At 45.7% G+C, this 13,276-nt stretch overlaps 2 protein-coding genes and 2 non-coding genes across 4 annotated transcripts in view; 3 read left to right on the plus strand and 1 right to left on the minus strand.

The window, feature by feature from the left end:
* Positions 1 to 575: 575 nt before the first annotated feature.
* Positions 576 to 3,817, plus strand: RPL27A (ribosomal protein L27a). Its single transcript, XM_047072159.1, has 5 exons — positions 576 to 648; positions 1,043 to 1,106; positions 1,546 to 1,621; positions 2,300 to 2,474; positions 3,649 to 3,817. Exons 1-5 carry the CDS (start codon positions 646 to 648, stop codon positions 3,775 to 3,777), a joined length of 447 nt encoding a protein of 148 aa, XP_046928115.1. The 5' UTR covers positions 576 to 645; the 3' UTR covers positions 3,778 to 3,817.
* Positions 1,801 to 1,930, plus strand: LOC124506576 (small nucleolar RNA SNORA3/SNORA45 family). The gene has a single exon (XR_006960824.1). It is a non-coding gene; the product is annotated as a small nucleolar RNA SNORA3/SNORA45 family (small nucleolar RNA).
* Positions 3,396 to 3,526, plus strand: LOC124506575 (small nucleolar RNA SNORA3/SNORA45 family). Its single transcript, XR_006960823.1, has one exon. It is a non-coding gene; the product is annotated as a small nucleolar RNA SNORA3/SNORA45 family (small nucleolar RNA).
* Positions 3,818 to 10,250: 6,433 nt separating the features above from the next.
* DENND2B (DENN domain containing 2B) overlaps positions 10,251 to 13,276 on the minus strand; it is a 108,745-nt gene continuing 105,719 nt past the window's right edge. Inside the window, exons 18-20 of the mRNA XM_047072147.1 lie at positions 12,589 to 12,828; positions 11,622 to 11,708; positions 10,251 to 10,997 (exon numbers count right to left, since the gene is read on the minus strand). Of these exons, the coding sequence (XP_046928103.1) occupies positions 10,963 to 10,997; positions 11,622 to 11,708; positions 12,589 to 12,828 (362 nt within the window). The 3' untranslated portion in view covers positions 10,251 to 10,962. The remainder of the gene's footprint in view (positions 10,998 to 11,621; positions 11,709 to 12,588; positions 12,829 to 13,276) is intronic.

Genomic DNA, 13,276 nt, shown 5'->3' on the forward strand with positions numbered 1-13,276 from the left:
AGATTGTTCAATCTGTGGAGGCCCAGAAGATAGCACAAGGGCAAAGGAGGAATTAAGACCGAACGCCTCCCTGGAGTGTAGGTCAGCAGGTGCCAGTGGGTGGTGGAGACATCTAGTGAAAGACTCCACAGGTAGCAGAGCGAGACACCGGTAAGCACACTGAGGATCAAATAGCGTCTCGCGAATCCTCACTGCGGCTGGGAGACAAGACAGCAACCGCTACCGCCAGGGCCGAGCAGACCGCAAGAACGGAGCGAGACGCGTTGGACGACTCAGAACTGGGGCGTCTGACGGGTACGGTGGCCTAGTCGGGTTCCAGGGCCAAGTCACCGCGACAGCTTGGACCATACAGCGCCCCAAGCGACGGATTCCGCGAAAGCTCTCAGCCTCAGAGCCAGAGCGAAAGAAGATAGCGACCAGCACGACTCCCACACGTCAGGGCCACTGGTATTTCCTGGAGAGGACCAGCACACCCCGCAGAAAGAAGCAGGGGCCAGCCTTGTAGTCACGCGAGACCCGCGAGACCCAAGAGGCCCCGCCCAAGGCCGGGTCTCCCTGGCCGGAAGTGAGTCTCATTGGCTCCGCCTCCGTTGTCAGTACCGCGAGATTTCGCGGAGGCCTCCCTCTTTCTTCTGGGCCGCCGACATGGTAGGTGCTTATTTGCGTGCTTCCCCGTTGTTGCTGGTTCAGGCCGCGAGCTCCACTCGCGTTGCACCCCAACCACCCACCCCTCACCTTAGCCCGGTCTCCCAGGCCGCGCATGGCAGGCCTCAGCGCAGGGTGCCCGGCAGGGGCCTGGGACCTTGGGGCCGCGTGCTCCGCTCGGAGTTTGGGTCTCTGAGACATGCGGGCCGGCGCGCTTGGGCGCCGCCCTGATGAGGCCGCTTGTACCCAGGCCAGTTCGTAATATCAACTTTGCTGAATGTGCTGCAAAGCAGATCTTAATTCCCCAGGCCTACAGACGCCTCGCAGACGGGCAAGTTGGCCCCCTGCCACACCTACCTCCCTTTGGCCTTAATACCAAGCACCTTTTTTCATACAGCCATCCAGACTGAGAAAGACCCGGAAACTTCGGGGCCACGTGAGCCATGGCCACGGCCGCATTGGTAAGTGCCGGCGTCCCATCCCGGTCTGCTTTGAACTCCCTGTCGGGTGCTTAGCTAGCCAGGAAGTAGGTAGAAGTGGGTTAGCTTTGTGTGGTCATTCGGATTAAGTTTGAATGTTAGCTGTTTTTTTTCTTTCCCCTGTGAGAATTCTCACCAGTACTCCATTTTTAGGGAATTTCACATCATTTGGAGGAATGAATGAAAACTGGGGCAAAGTGTTGAATTGATTGAAGGCATGGAGCACTGTGGATAGTGCTGTGATGTGGAACACTGCATAGAGATGTTTCACCTGGAGTTTTGAAGGAATAGCAATGCTTAGAGAGGTATTGTAGACTGGGAACAAGATAAGTAGAGATGCAGAAATGTGGGGAAATGGTTTTGGGAGAAGAATTGAGGGGCTGGTGAGGGCTGTGTTAACTGTAATTTTGTATTCTTTCAGGCAAGCACCGGAAGCACCCAGGAGGCCGGGGTAATGCTGGTGGCATGCATCACCACAGGATCAACTTTGACAAATAGTGAGTGCCTCTTAGCTGTACTGTACTTTTCACTGGCACTGGCAGTCTGCATTTAGGGGCAGAGGGCTGCCCTAGAACACCTTTAATGGGAAGCAAGCCTCTTACCACTCAAAAGCCTTGTCTGTTCCTGGCTTTTACCTTTCACCAGGCTACCATTTGATGTGAACTGAGAACTTGTCATCGAGGCTAGAGTCACGCTTGGGTATCAGCTATTGCCTTGGTGTGCTAGAGTCCTCGAAGAGTAATTGCTGACCTTATTCACTGGCTGTGACCCTCATGGCATAGTCAGTCACCGGGTTAGTGACATGCATCAGATTAACCTGTATACCTGTTAGATTCACTTATTCCCTCAAATTTGCTTAGAAAACCTCTATTCTAAGAATGTGTTGATTTTCCATAAAATGCTGTCAAGTGAGCTGGAAGACCTTTAGTCTTGGCACTGCCTCTTACTTTCTAAGTGACTTCTGGTTCCTTGAAATAAGGGTAGTTTTTTACTCCTGAACATCTTTGGAGGCTTTTCTTAAAGATTTGTTTTAATTCAGCAACGAATGGGGTACCTGCTATTTTCACTATAATCCACCAGTGAACAATGTACACTATAACTGAGGGAGATGGACAGTGAGGATGGTAAACGTCACTAAAGGGAGATCATTAAAGTGATTGCCCGTCTCTTCCCAGTCATCCAGGTTACTTTGGAAAAGTTGGTATGAGGCATTACCACTTAAAAAGGAACCAGAGCTTCTGCCCAACTGTTAACCTTGATAAACTGTGGACCTTGGTCAGTGAGCAGACACGGGTAAATGCTGCCAAAAACAAGACTGGAGCTGCTCCTATCATTGATGTGGTGCGATCGGTGAGTGAATATTTGTTACCTTTATATGGTCCTTGCGTCTTAAAATTCTTCGTAATCTAATCTACTTGATCTCCTGCCTGGTATCCATACCCAGTTATCTACTAGACAGTTCCACCTTTTTAAAAAAAAAAAAAAATGTGTATTTTGAGAGCAAGAGATTACTTGCATGCAGGAGTGGGGAGCGGCAGAGAGAGAATTCTGTTGCGAGGCTGAATTCCACAAACTATGAGATCATGACCTGAGCCGAAATAAAGAGTTAGACACTTGACCGACTAAGCCACCCAGGTGCCCTCAGACTGGTCCACCTTTTGATAGAATTGTCACAGCTAACTCACCAAAATTGAGCTCAATTGTGATTCAAGCAAAACATTGGAAGAATAATAATCTTTCCAGTCCCTCATTCATTCAAGTACTTGTATTCTTTCTTGAATGTTTTTCCAATCCATAATTTCATTCCCACTGTTGCCCTGATTTGTACAGGTTTGCATTTCTGGCCTCAGCTTTTGGCAGTATGTTAACTCAACTGGCTCTGGTCTGCTTACATGAGGCACAGCTCTTGAATCTTTATTCCCCTTACAGAATAAAGTCCTAATATGTTTGATTGTTATTTAAGGAGCTACATTATCTGAAGAGATTCCCACCCACACCCCAAAACACTGATGATGACAAAGGATTTTTCTATATCTTTTTGGAGCTCTGGGCGTAGTGTCAGCTCCCATGGGTGTGGAGGTATTCTAAATCTTAAGGGGGCTTTCAATTAAGTTTTAAATCCCTTTTCCCTGTGTAACATCACTTGAGCAATTTTCATGGTCAGGACTTCTTGGAATACTGCTGGGAATGTGGTTTTCCCTTTCTTTTTTTTTTCTTTTTCTTTTTTTGTTGTTAATCAGCTAGTAATTGGAGAGGGGAGTTTGTGCTTTGCCTGAGGCTAGAGTCACATCCTGACACATCTCTTGTCCTGGTGTGCTAGAGTCCTCAGAGAGAATCCACTGGTCTTGATTCACTGGCGAGGGCATTCTGTGCCCCCGGTAGTGCCCAGATCAGAAACATGCCCTCCCAGTTCCTAGATGGAGCAGATTGGCAGACATCTTTCTTTATACGCATCAGGAAGTTGGTACCTGCAATGGTGTGTGTTATAAACTCTTTTTTTTTTTCTTTTTCCCAATCTCTCCAGGGCTACTACAAAGTATTGGGAAAGGGAAAGCTCCCCAAACAGCCTGTCATCGTGAAGGCCAAATTCTTCAGTAGAAGAGCTGAGGAGAAGATTAAGGGTGTGGGGGGAGCCTGTGTCCTGGTAGCCTGAAGCCACATGGAGAGAGGTTCATTAAATACTAACAACTGCTTTTCTCTTCTGGTCTGGGTGTAAGTTCTTTAGCACCCCTGCCTCTCTTACCTGTACATTTGAAAGCCACGTGACAGATCCAGGAGTAAGGGTATGAGGGCCTGAGCTCCTTTGCCAACTCAGAAAATGTGCAAGAGATAGCATCAGTACTTAAAAGGACTTGGCCCATTACCTACCTTGAACATTTATAAAGTTGATAGCATATTTGTGGATCTTAGAGTTGAAAGGCCTGTTTTGCATTGTATACTCTGAAAATACAGTGAGTGGGAGAATACCCTTAACTGTCATGCATGGCTCACAGGGGGGAGATTCGGGATTTTTGTGTGTGGAGGGGTTTGTTTTGTTTTGTTTTGAAGTAAGCTGTACACCCAGTATGGGGGCTTTAACTCATAACCCAGAGATCAAGTTGCATGCACTACTGACTGAGCCAGGCACCCGGAAAGAGGAAGACTCAGTTTGATAGGCACATTTTAAATAGTGAACAATGTGTTAGGATTGAAGCAATTGTGAAAGATGTAATTCCTGAAACTAAAGTTTTTCCTCCTTGGCTCCCTCATCTTGTACTGTTCTAGTCATAACCAAAATCTTGAGATGGGGCCTACCAATCTGAATGTTAAGTGCACCAGGGCTTTTAAAAAATTTTTTTTTTTCAACGTTTATTTATTTTTGGGACAGAGAGAGACAGAGCATGAACGGGGGAGGGGCAGAGAGAGAGGGAGACACAGAGTCGGAAACAGGCTCCAGGCTCTGAGCCATCAGCCCAGAGCCCGACGTGGGGCTCGAACTCACGGACCGCGAGATCGTGACCTGGCTGAAGTCGGACGCTTAACCGACTGCGCCACCCAGGCGCCCCGCACCAGGGCTTTTACACATCAGAGTGGTTTGGAATCTAGAAAGCCTGTGTCCTTGTGCAGAGGAGTCTTAATGTTCAAAGAAATACATCATGAGATATTAATTATTCTGGTCTGAAATGTACCTAGTATAGAATTTGGGAAATCCTAAAAGCCAGAAGCTGGAATCAGGTGAGGACTTTGTAGACCCTCAAACATAAGGAAGCACAGGGGAGCAAACTTTGTAGATTTGGTTAAGAAAAGTGCCAGGAAGGCTTTCCTCCCTTGTACAAACAACTTTATCATTTGGATTTGCTTCTCTGTAATAGTCCTGATGGAGGAAGATAAAACCCATGGGTTTTCCCATAGTGTACCTATAAATGGAAGCTGAGGCCATCAGTTTAAACAGGTTATAGTTGATAAGAGTAATGTTTAATTGATTCCAAATAGACACTGAAGATCCAAAGATGTATAAATACAGTATCTTAAAAGATTGAGATGAAGTTTGAGATTGCAGTCCAAACCATAACAGCTGTGGTGGCTTAAGTTTAGTCCAGTTTTCTCATCTTTAAAATTGAGGATTGTGTGGATTAAGTAAAATGGAAGGCTTTACTAAACCTTTTTGACAGTTAGGGAAGCAGACAAGAAAAGCCCCTTGGTCTGATTAAGTCAAGGCAAAATGATCAAAGCAGAGGAAAGAGCATACATGCTTACCAACTTGGAAAAGTTAAGCAAGTGTTAGGTGGGCAATAAGCATTCAAGGGAGAATGTAGTTAGGGAGTGGGCTACAGTGGGAGAAACAAGGAAATGGGAATGAGAAAACAAAGTAGGATTCACAAGACCCAATGGACAGGACTTGGTGATTGGGTGAATTGGGGTAGGGCTGACCAGCAAAATGGTTAGGTTAAACAGGTTGGGTTTAGTGAAAGATAGATGAAAATTAGTTCCTTAATAGCCAGGGTCTTTCTTGGAAATTCATTATTTGTACCATGTAGCCTCACTGTCCATAAACAGGATGGGGTTGAGTGGGATAATACTCCTTCCAATCCTGTTGTAAATGGACATCCTGAACGTGAAAGTCCCTCAGCTATTTTAAGTCGAAGACAGTTGAGGTACCAGACCATGTACCTGGCCTGGGAAGGGCAGGGTCAGTTGCCTGGTTCATTTACTCAAGCATCTACAACTAACAAGTTGGCAGATGCTTTGATTTTTTTTTTGCAGGTTTAATGCCAAGGAAGTTAAGTGACCAATGAAAAGCCATACGTTCATGTTCCTAGCAGACCTGTAGTGACCATTTGGCTCATTTGATGGGACCAAATGCAAACATTACACTGTGACTTTGTTTCAGTTGAGTGCAAGGTACCACTGCTTAGATTAACAATGGTCCACGCGGAGGTAACAAAATGTTGAAACTGCTAAGCTTTGAGCCTGCCCTGTAAGCACAGAGGCCCCTACTGCTAGGTCTCTAGTAGCTGATATATGTATATAGAGTTAACGCCCTCCCATACATGGGGAACAGAATTTTGTCAGATACCCCTGTAACTCCCATTTCCTTAAACCATTCGTTTACCTATTCAAATTGTGAAAAACCGTGTTACCAAGCACATAAGGTTAACAGCTAAATTTTCCATAAGATTGAATTGCCAAGGAGATAACTTCCGGCCTAAGGTACGTGTGCTTTAAATATATTTTTATTCAAACCTCGAGGCTGTAGCTATAACAAGCTTTGTTGGCAATAATGGCCACATAATTGCAAAATGGGACCCCGTTATCAAAATCTGCTAAAAAGAATTGTTTTAAATTCAAATACGTGCCTTCTGGCTGGGTAGGCTCAGCGTCAACATCCGCCTCCATTGGAAGGGAGGCTACGGGGATGACAGCCAGAGACCTGCAGAGGTTGGCACTCCTGTGCCTGCACTCACGGGCGTACACCGCCCTACCTTGGCGACGCCGTCATTCAACACCCACGTTAGGCAGCTCTGTTCCGTCAGCCCCTGAGAACTACTTCCGGCGTGTGTGAAGTTCTGGTTCCGGGGTCACGTTGACCTTTACCACTCCTACGGCCGGAAGCCCTTTCGGCGTCTGCTCAGTTTCAGTGCTCAGCCAGTTCCGGCAGGGGGCGGGGGCGGGCCGCGCTGCGTCGCGCGGCCGGGAGACTTTCCCCTGCAAGGCCGGGTGGGGGAGTTAAATACCGGCCCGCTCCCGGGGGGAGTGGGCCCCTCCGGGGGGGGGGGGGGGCAGCTAACCTCACAGCGCTTTAGATCCTGCTTCGGCCTCACTTGCGTTAACATGGCCTTTATACACGTTAGAAGGGGAATTCCCAAACTTCTCAATTAGTTTCAGTTTTCAAAAAGATGAGCGCCGGCTATGTTCAAGTTATTTTGGGTACCTGCTTGTACACACGCGGGAATATTCTGGAAGAACATAAAACTGAGCCGGCATTTCCTCATGAACTTTGGGAGAGATGTATGTTTCAGTAGTTTGAGTTTCTTGCTTAGCCAAATGCATATTATTTTCATATTAAAAGGCAATATAAATGGACAGAAAATAATTTGAAAGCTACCAATAGCTTGCCAGTACTGAAAAGTAATATTTTCTCTTGGTCTAGAGTTTTCATGACCTTTTATATGATACCCACCACCACCTGCATAGGCAAATAAACCTAAGATGTTTTGTAATGCATACCACCACATTATCTGGCTCAAGAAAATAATTTTGTGTATCATCCTTAAAAGTGTTAAAGCATTCATTATGCTTCATTCTGGCTCTTTGTTTTACTTTTATTACCACTTTAAGTTTTTTTAAAAAAAATAGTTTATGTATCTTTATAAATAAGTCATTTTGGGTATAAGGTAAGTTACAAGTCTACATGGCAAATAAAGGGTATTATTTTTAACAAAAATATAACTGAGCTGTGATTATAATCAGAGTGATTTTCTTAGGTCTCTAATTTCACACACCATTCGATGTGAGCCAGAGTTGGAATAATACTGTTTTCCAGGGGCACTCCTTCAAAATACTGCCCTTAAGCCCACACTCCTCTCCTCATTTTTGACACTACTGCTTACAGAGCATGGTTACTTAGTAAAGAAAGAGAGAGAGAGAGAAAATAAGCATTTAAAGATATAATGGGGCAGCCTGCCCTGCTCTACCATACTGATTGAGGAGAAAACCCTGGACCTTTTTAAACTCCAGAATAGAGGGCTGACACTCCACAGATATTGGGGCTTCTGGTAAAGGAGACAGCACTGTATTACCCCTGAGCAACGGACCCAGGGTTGTCAGAAAGGCACTATTTAAGGACATTTGTTCTCAATGGTGGCAATACCATCCTTTAGGGGGTGCAATTTGGAAATAAATGGGGAGGGAAGTTTTTGTCACAGGGAGGGGAAGCAACCAAGCATGGTGCTAAATGTCCTGCCATGTATGGGGTTGATTCCAAACAACAAAGAAAATTTTAGTTTAGATCATTTTACACGTAATAAAAAAGCTTTTTTTGTTCCAGTTCATATACTTCTCAGCTTTCCAGGATTCCAAATGCTGTTTAAGTCAATGGAAGTTCGTACTGGGTTTTCCTCAGAATACTACCAAAAGTTGTTCAACTCTCTTAGTACGTACTCAGTAGAATCTGAGTTACTAATACAAAACACTTTTCCCTGTCTGCATGTGTAGCTACTGCGTTCACAGTAACTCTATGTATAGGTGTGAGCATCTGACCTCACTGTGTCTTCTAAGTGTATCTGTGCCCAAGCATTTACATATTTAAATACATGTTAAAACAAAATACTTTTATTTATCCCTATTTATATTAAAGTTAAGATGTGTTTAGGTAGGTTATATTATCTATGAATTTCATTTCAAGATAGTAAAGGGTAGAGTTAAGAGTATTTGCTATAGAAAAGTAGTGTTGGATGGTGATAGGGTTGAGAACCATCTGTTTAGGAGTCAAGAAACCATGTGAAACAGAGCTTGGAAAGAAGTCCTGACCACTTTTTGGGGAGCCTGGGTGGCTCAGTCAGTTGAGTGTCCGACTTCGGCTCAGGTCATGATCTCACAGTTCATGAGTTCGAGCCCCGTGTCGGGCTCTGTGCTGACAGCTCGGAGCCTGGAGCCTGCTTCCGATTCTGTGTCTCCCCCTCTCTCTTCCCCTCCCCTGCTCATGCTCTTTCTCTCTCTCTCTCTCTCTCAAAAATAAACATTAAAAAAAATTTTTTTTTAAAAAAGGTCTGACCACTTTTTGTCAACCCCACACCAGATCCCCTGGTCACACCCTCCTCTACATTCCCCCCAAAAATTTCTGTGTCTTGTCCATAATACTCACCATATGGACCTTTGCAGCCCAACCAGAGGCATCATGTGCCAGTACTGATTATCTGAATTAGGATGAGAACTGTGGCCATCATAGGAGGAAGGAATCCTTTGGGTTAATCTTAGGTATCTTAAGATTTTAAAGATATATAAAAGTTTCAAATTTTCTAAAAAAAGCATTTATACCTATATATCATGTGATCTGATCACGTCTTAAGTGTTCTTTGAAATCACGTTAAAAAAGAGGAAATAAGGAAAGAAGGAGCACCTTTTGGAAATTATTATTATATTGTTAAAGAATCCACTTCTATGACTATCATGAAGCCAAGGACGGTAACTGCACTGGACTATGGACTTTATGGTTATAAGCAGTTTTCTCTCTATACCTGGAAGATGCCAAAGCCCACTATACAGTAGGCTTTTTCAGAGAAGACAACTTTGTCTTCCCAGAAGACAAACCCGCTACTTTGCTTTATGAGGCAGTTAGCAACCTCAAGCCACAGACAGGTTGGGACCTGCGCAGACATCAGTGGAAACAGGGAGAAGGGAAGGGACTCAGGATAGGGTTTTGTCTCCTGTTTAAGTAGGCCAGGGTGGAAGGAGAGAAAAGCTCTACTCCTTGGTTCAAATACTGCCAAACCCAAACCAAATTCCAGTGAAAAGAATTCCAGCTGAATGCCTCATCTTGGCAATTTTCAAGGTCTCTACTCTGCGAAAGCATTGGGTGGGTGGAAAGCCTAAGCCACCTATATTTCCCACCCTGTTTCTCTTCTTGCTTTTCCATGAAATGTAGCAGAACTTCCTGCATGCAAACCTCGGGTTCCAACAGGAAAAATTAGTCACAGAATGACAGAAGAGCTGTAGGCAGCAGACCAGAGCTATGAGCAAGCCTGGGTTGGCTTTTGCTGAGTTTCACCCCACCAATATCAGGATACTCAATCATATCTTAAGGGCTTCATACTAAATAGGAAAATGTTAAGATTCACCTAACAGTGGGGCCAAAAGCACTGAGCATTCTTTGCATCAGTGGGAACATGTACGGAGAGTCTGAACAGTTGGGTTACTGAAGAGGAAAGGTGAACAAGAAAGATGACTAGGTATCTTCTAAGACCAGTCACACAGTTCAAGCTAGAGAACTTGATTTCAGGGGAGGTAAGTGACTCACACTAAAGCTAAACTCTTAATGAGGTACTCAACTCCCTACATGATGGTGTTTCATTCCTGATTGGCCTATCTCAGCCCTTCCCCCAGGAGAGAGAACTCTAGATAATGAATAAAGCCAAGGAACACATAGGGCTCTGGGCCCAAACAACTGTACACTGTTTATTGAGAACACCCGTAGATGGTGGGAAGGAGGGATGCCCTGTACCGCATCATGGCCACCACAGACTGGGAGCTGGGCCCAGAGATCACTGGCACAGCTGGGGGGTGGAGGGGTGGGCTTCCCATGACTCACTGACCATCACAAAGGTAGGAGGAACAAGAGAAGGCCAGACCTGAGAGCCTGGTACCATACTGCAAATGGGGATTGATTGGCCTTTGCCTTTCAAAAACAGAGGGTCAGGGGAGGGGACTACTAGAAAAAAATAGAAACTCTAAGATTAAAAAAAAAAAAAAAGTCCTGTACAGAACGACAGCATCTGCACTCCAGGGCCCAAGACTGGCAGCAGGGACCTCAGGCAGGCAGGCCAGAAGCCTCCAGGGAAAGATCAGTGGTTCGGCTGAGACAGTCAGCTGCACATAATTGGCTAGTCGCCAGCACCCAGCCCCTTGGGAATATACAAATATTTACCAGATTCTCTTTGCTTGTTACAAAAAGAGATAAGAAAGCTTACAGCAGATTATTTACAAACAGTATCCTGGGATATCGTGAAGGCAGAGGTGGGCTGGCTTGGGAGGTGGGGTCTGTGGGGGCAGAGCAGCCACAGTTGGCCCAGAGGGTCCCAAGCTGGCCCCCTCCACAGGCTCCAGGCTCTGCAAGGCACTGGACTCTTACTGGGAAAGGGGCTTAATTCTTCTTGTGGAGGAACTTCATTTTGTTGCCTGTGGGTCAGAGAGGGCAAGAGTGAGAATGCTTCATTATCAATTCTTCCAATAGCCCTAACCTCCCTCTCAGTGGGAGACAGGATTAGAAAGACTGGACTTCAGCTGTGACAGATCTGATTCAGGGCATTGAAAATATGCTAAAGCTCTAATTAGGGCACTGGTATCAATCACTGTGGGGCTATATGGGCAAGCTATTTAGCTTCTTTGGCCCCAATTTCCCTTTAAACTGAGACATTGTATGATTCCATGATTTAATTGGCTGAGCTCTTTCAAGGGAGTGGAGGTTTTCAGAGAAGGACACTCTAGCACCTCGACTTCTGTAGACTCCTTTATGGCCTAGAGAAAAGCTCCCTGCCCCTAACATCCTCATATTCACTCAGGAAGGAGTACACTGAAAAAGACCTGATTTATGTAGGGATCTGTGGTTTCTCCTGGTTCTGCAGTTTGGTAAATGCGGTAAATGGTCTTGGGAGCACTGGGCTGGGAACCTCTTTGCCAGGGGATCTCTTACTGTTCGGTCTACAGCCCCAATATAAATATCCAATGATGGTACTGGTTTAGAGAAGTTTGGACACAGCCTTCTTGCTGAACACCCATCTCATCAGTGACCATGCTTCTTACCCAAACCTCGGAGAAACTTATTCATCCCACTCTGTTCAGTGTCTGGGAGTTCCTCTAAATACTGCTCCACTCGCTGCTCAAAGAGGCCTGGGAAAGAGGAGGAACAGGGAAGAAAACAGTCATTGCAGGGAGGAAAGGGGAGGCCTATTGGAGGGGATCATGGGCACAGATCCCCAAAACGGAGAAACTGAAGATCTGCAATTATAATTTATGGCAGCATCTTGTTAGAATTCAGACTGTTTCATTGGAACTATAATTAATGACATCTCACTGTGTTCATTGCTGAAGCAAGAAGCCCTCAGTACCTTGGCTCCCAGTGCACATCCCTGGCCCTGAACTGTATTCCATAAGGCAAAGATGCCATTCCTGATTTCAGAACTGGGCACCTTCTCTAATTCCTCTTAAATCACTCTACTGTGTTGTTCCAAAAGATTTTTTAAACTAAATGGGCAGTAGTAGTGCACAGAAGAAATAACAACCCTGAGGTTAGACAGAAAGATCTTGATGAGATTTTATAAAAAAGGTCCTAGAGTGAGCTGAGCCTCTGAACGGCGGCTGCCACCAACCTCAGACAGAAAGCTAGCTCAATCTTCTTCAAGGGCTTTTCCAACCTGTGATTCTCAGAACCCCTGAAATTGCTCAGTCTTGTCTTTTTCTCTGAATAAGAAAGGCATCTGAGGAGGGGATGGGCAACCAATGGCATGCCACTCTTGGGTAGAGAGGAGTCCTACTCTCTAACCACGTGGCTCCAGCCTGCAGACAGTCTTGTGACAGCATCTACTGGGACAGGAGCAGAAGAGAGCTCCCTTGGCAGTTTCTATGAGAAGAAAGGAATGTTAGGAGGACTGGCCCTCGCTGATGATACCAAAGAGTTTCCATCACAGTACCTAACTATTCAGCCCTGTAGTAGCAGAAAACATAGAGGAGAGGGCCCATAGCCCCCAACCCCAAGCTCTTCTGGCCTTACCCTTTGCACGACACTTTCTTAGCTCCCTGTCTTGGATGAAGCCAGCAAACATCTGAGACTCCATAAAAACCTCCAGAAAACGGCGGATGCTCTTGGAGGCCACAGACTTGCGGAAGGCTTCTCGCTGAAAGGCCCTCTCCCCCTTCTCACTCTGGGTCAGGAAGAGGGAGTAGTGCCCAACAGTCTCCACAAAGAACCGGATAAACACCTCTGACACCAGCCCATTGAGGGTATTACATTCTGGAAGAGAAAAGATAATCTTTGAGGTTCAGGTCAAGAATCTGTAATCTCCAACCTGCAACCCCACCCTCCAGCTGGTTTTGTCTCCCTCTCTCCCAAGAGAACTTCCAGCCAGAACCACTTATGTGTTTTTGAAACCTTATCTCTTGTGCTCCTGGCCTTGTAACTAGCCCCTGAGCTGGAAGATCAGAAATGATTGTCTGAACATGGAAGTTGGCAAATATTCACAAGTGAATGAGAGTGGAAATCAGAGACCAGAGGATCACTTTCCCCACACTCCTCACCCTTGGTGGTTTTCCTGGCTTCACAAGAAGAGGAAGTTACCTCCGTCTCCTGCAGGGGCTCAAGGCAAGGCCCCAGAGGGAGGAATAACTAGCTTTCTGTCAGCAAAAAGAGTCCTGTGGTTGCCACATGTCTTTGGGTTTTCCTTCTCAAACCTCCTGAGGTA

The sequence above is a fragment of the Lynx rufus genome, unplaced genomic scaffold (genome assembly GCF_022079265.1).
Source record: "Lynx rufus isolate CCGP_SWC_20201006 ecotype Redwood Valley unplaced genomic scaffold, mLynRuf1.p SCAF_9, whole genome shotgun sequence".
Classification (NCBI taxonomy): Eukaryota; Metazoa; Chordata; class Mammalia; order Carnivora; family Felidae; genus Lynx; species Lynx rufus.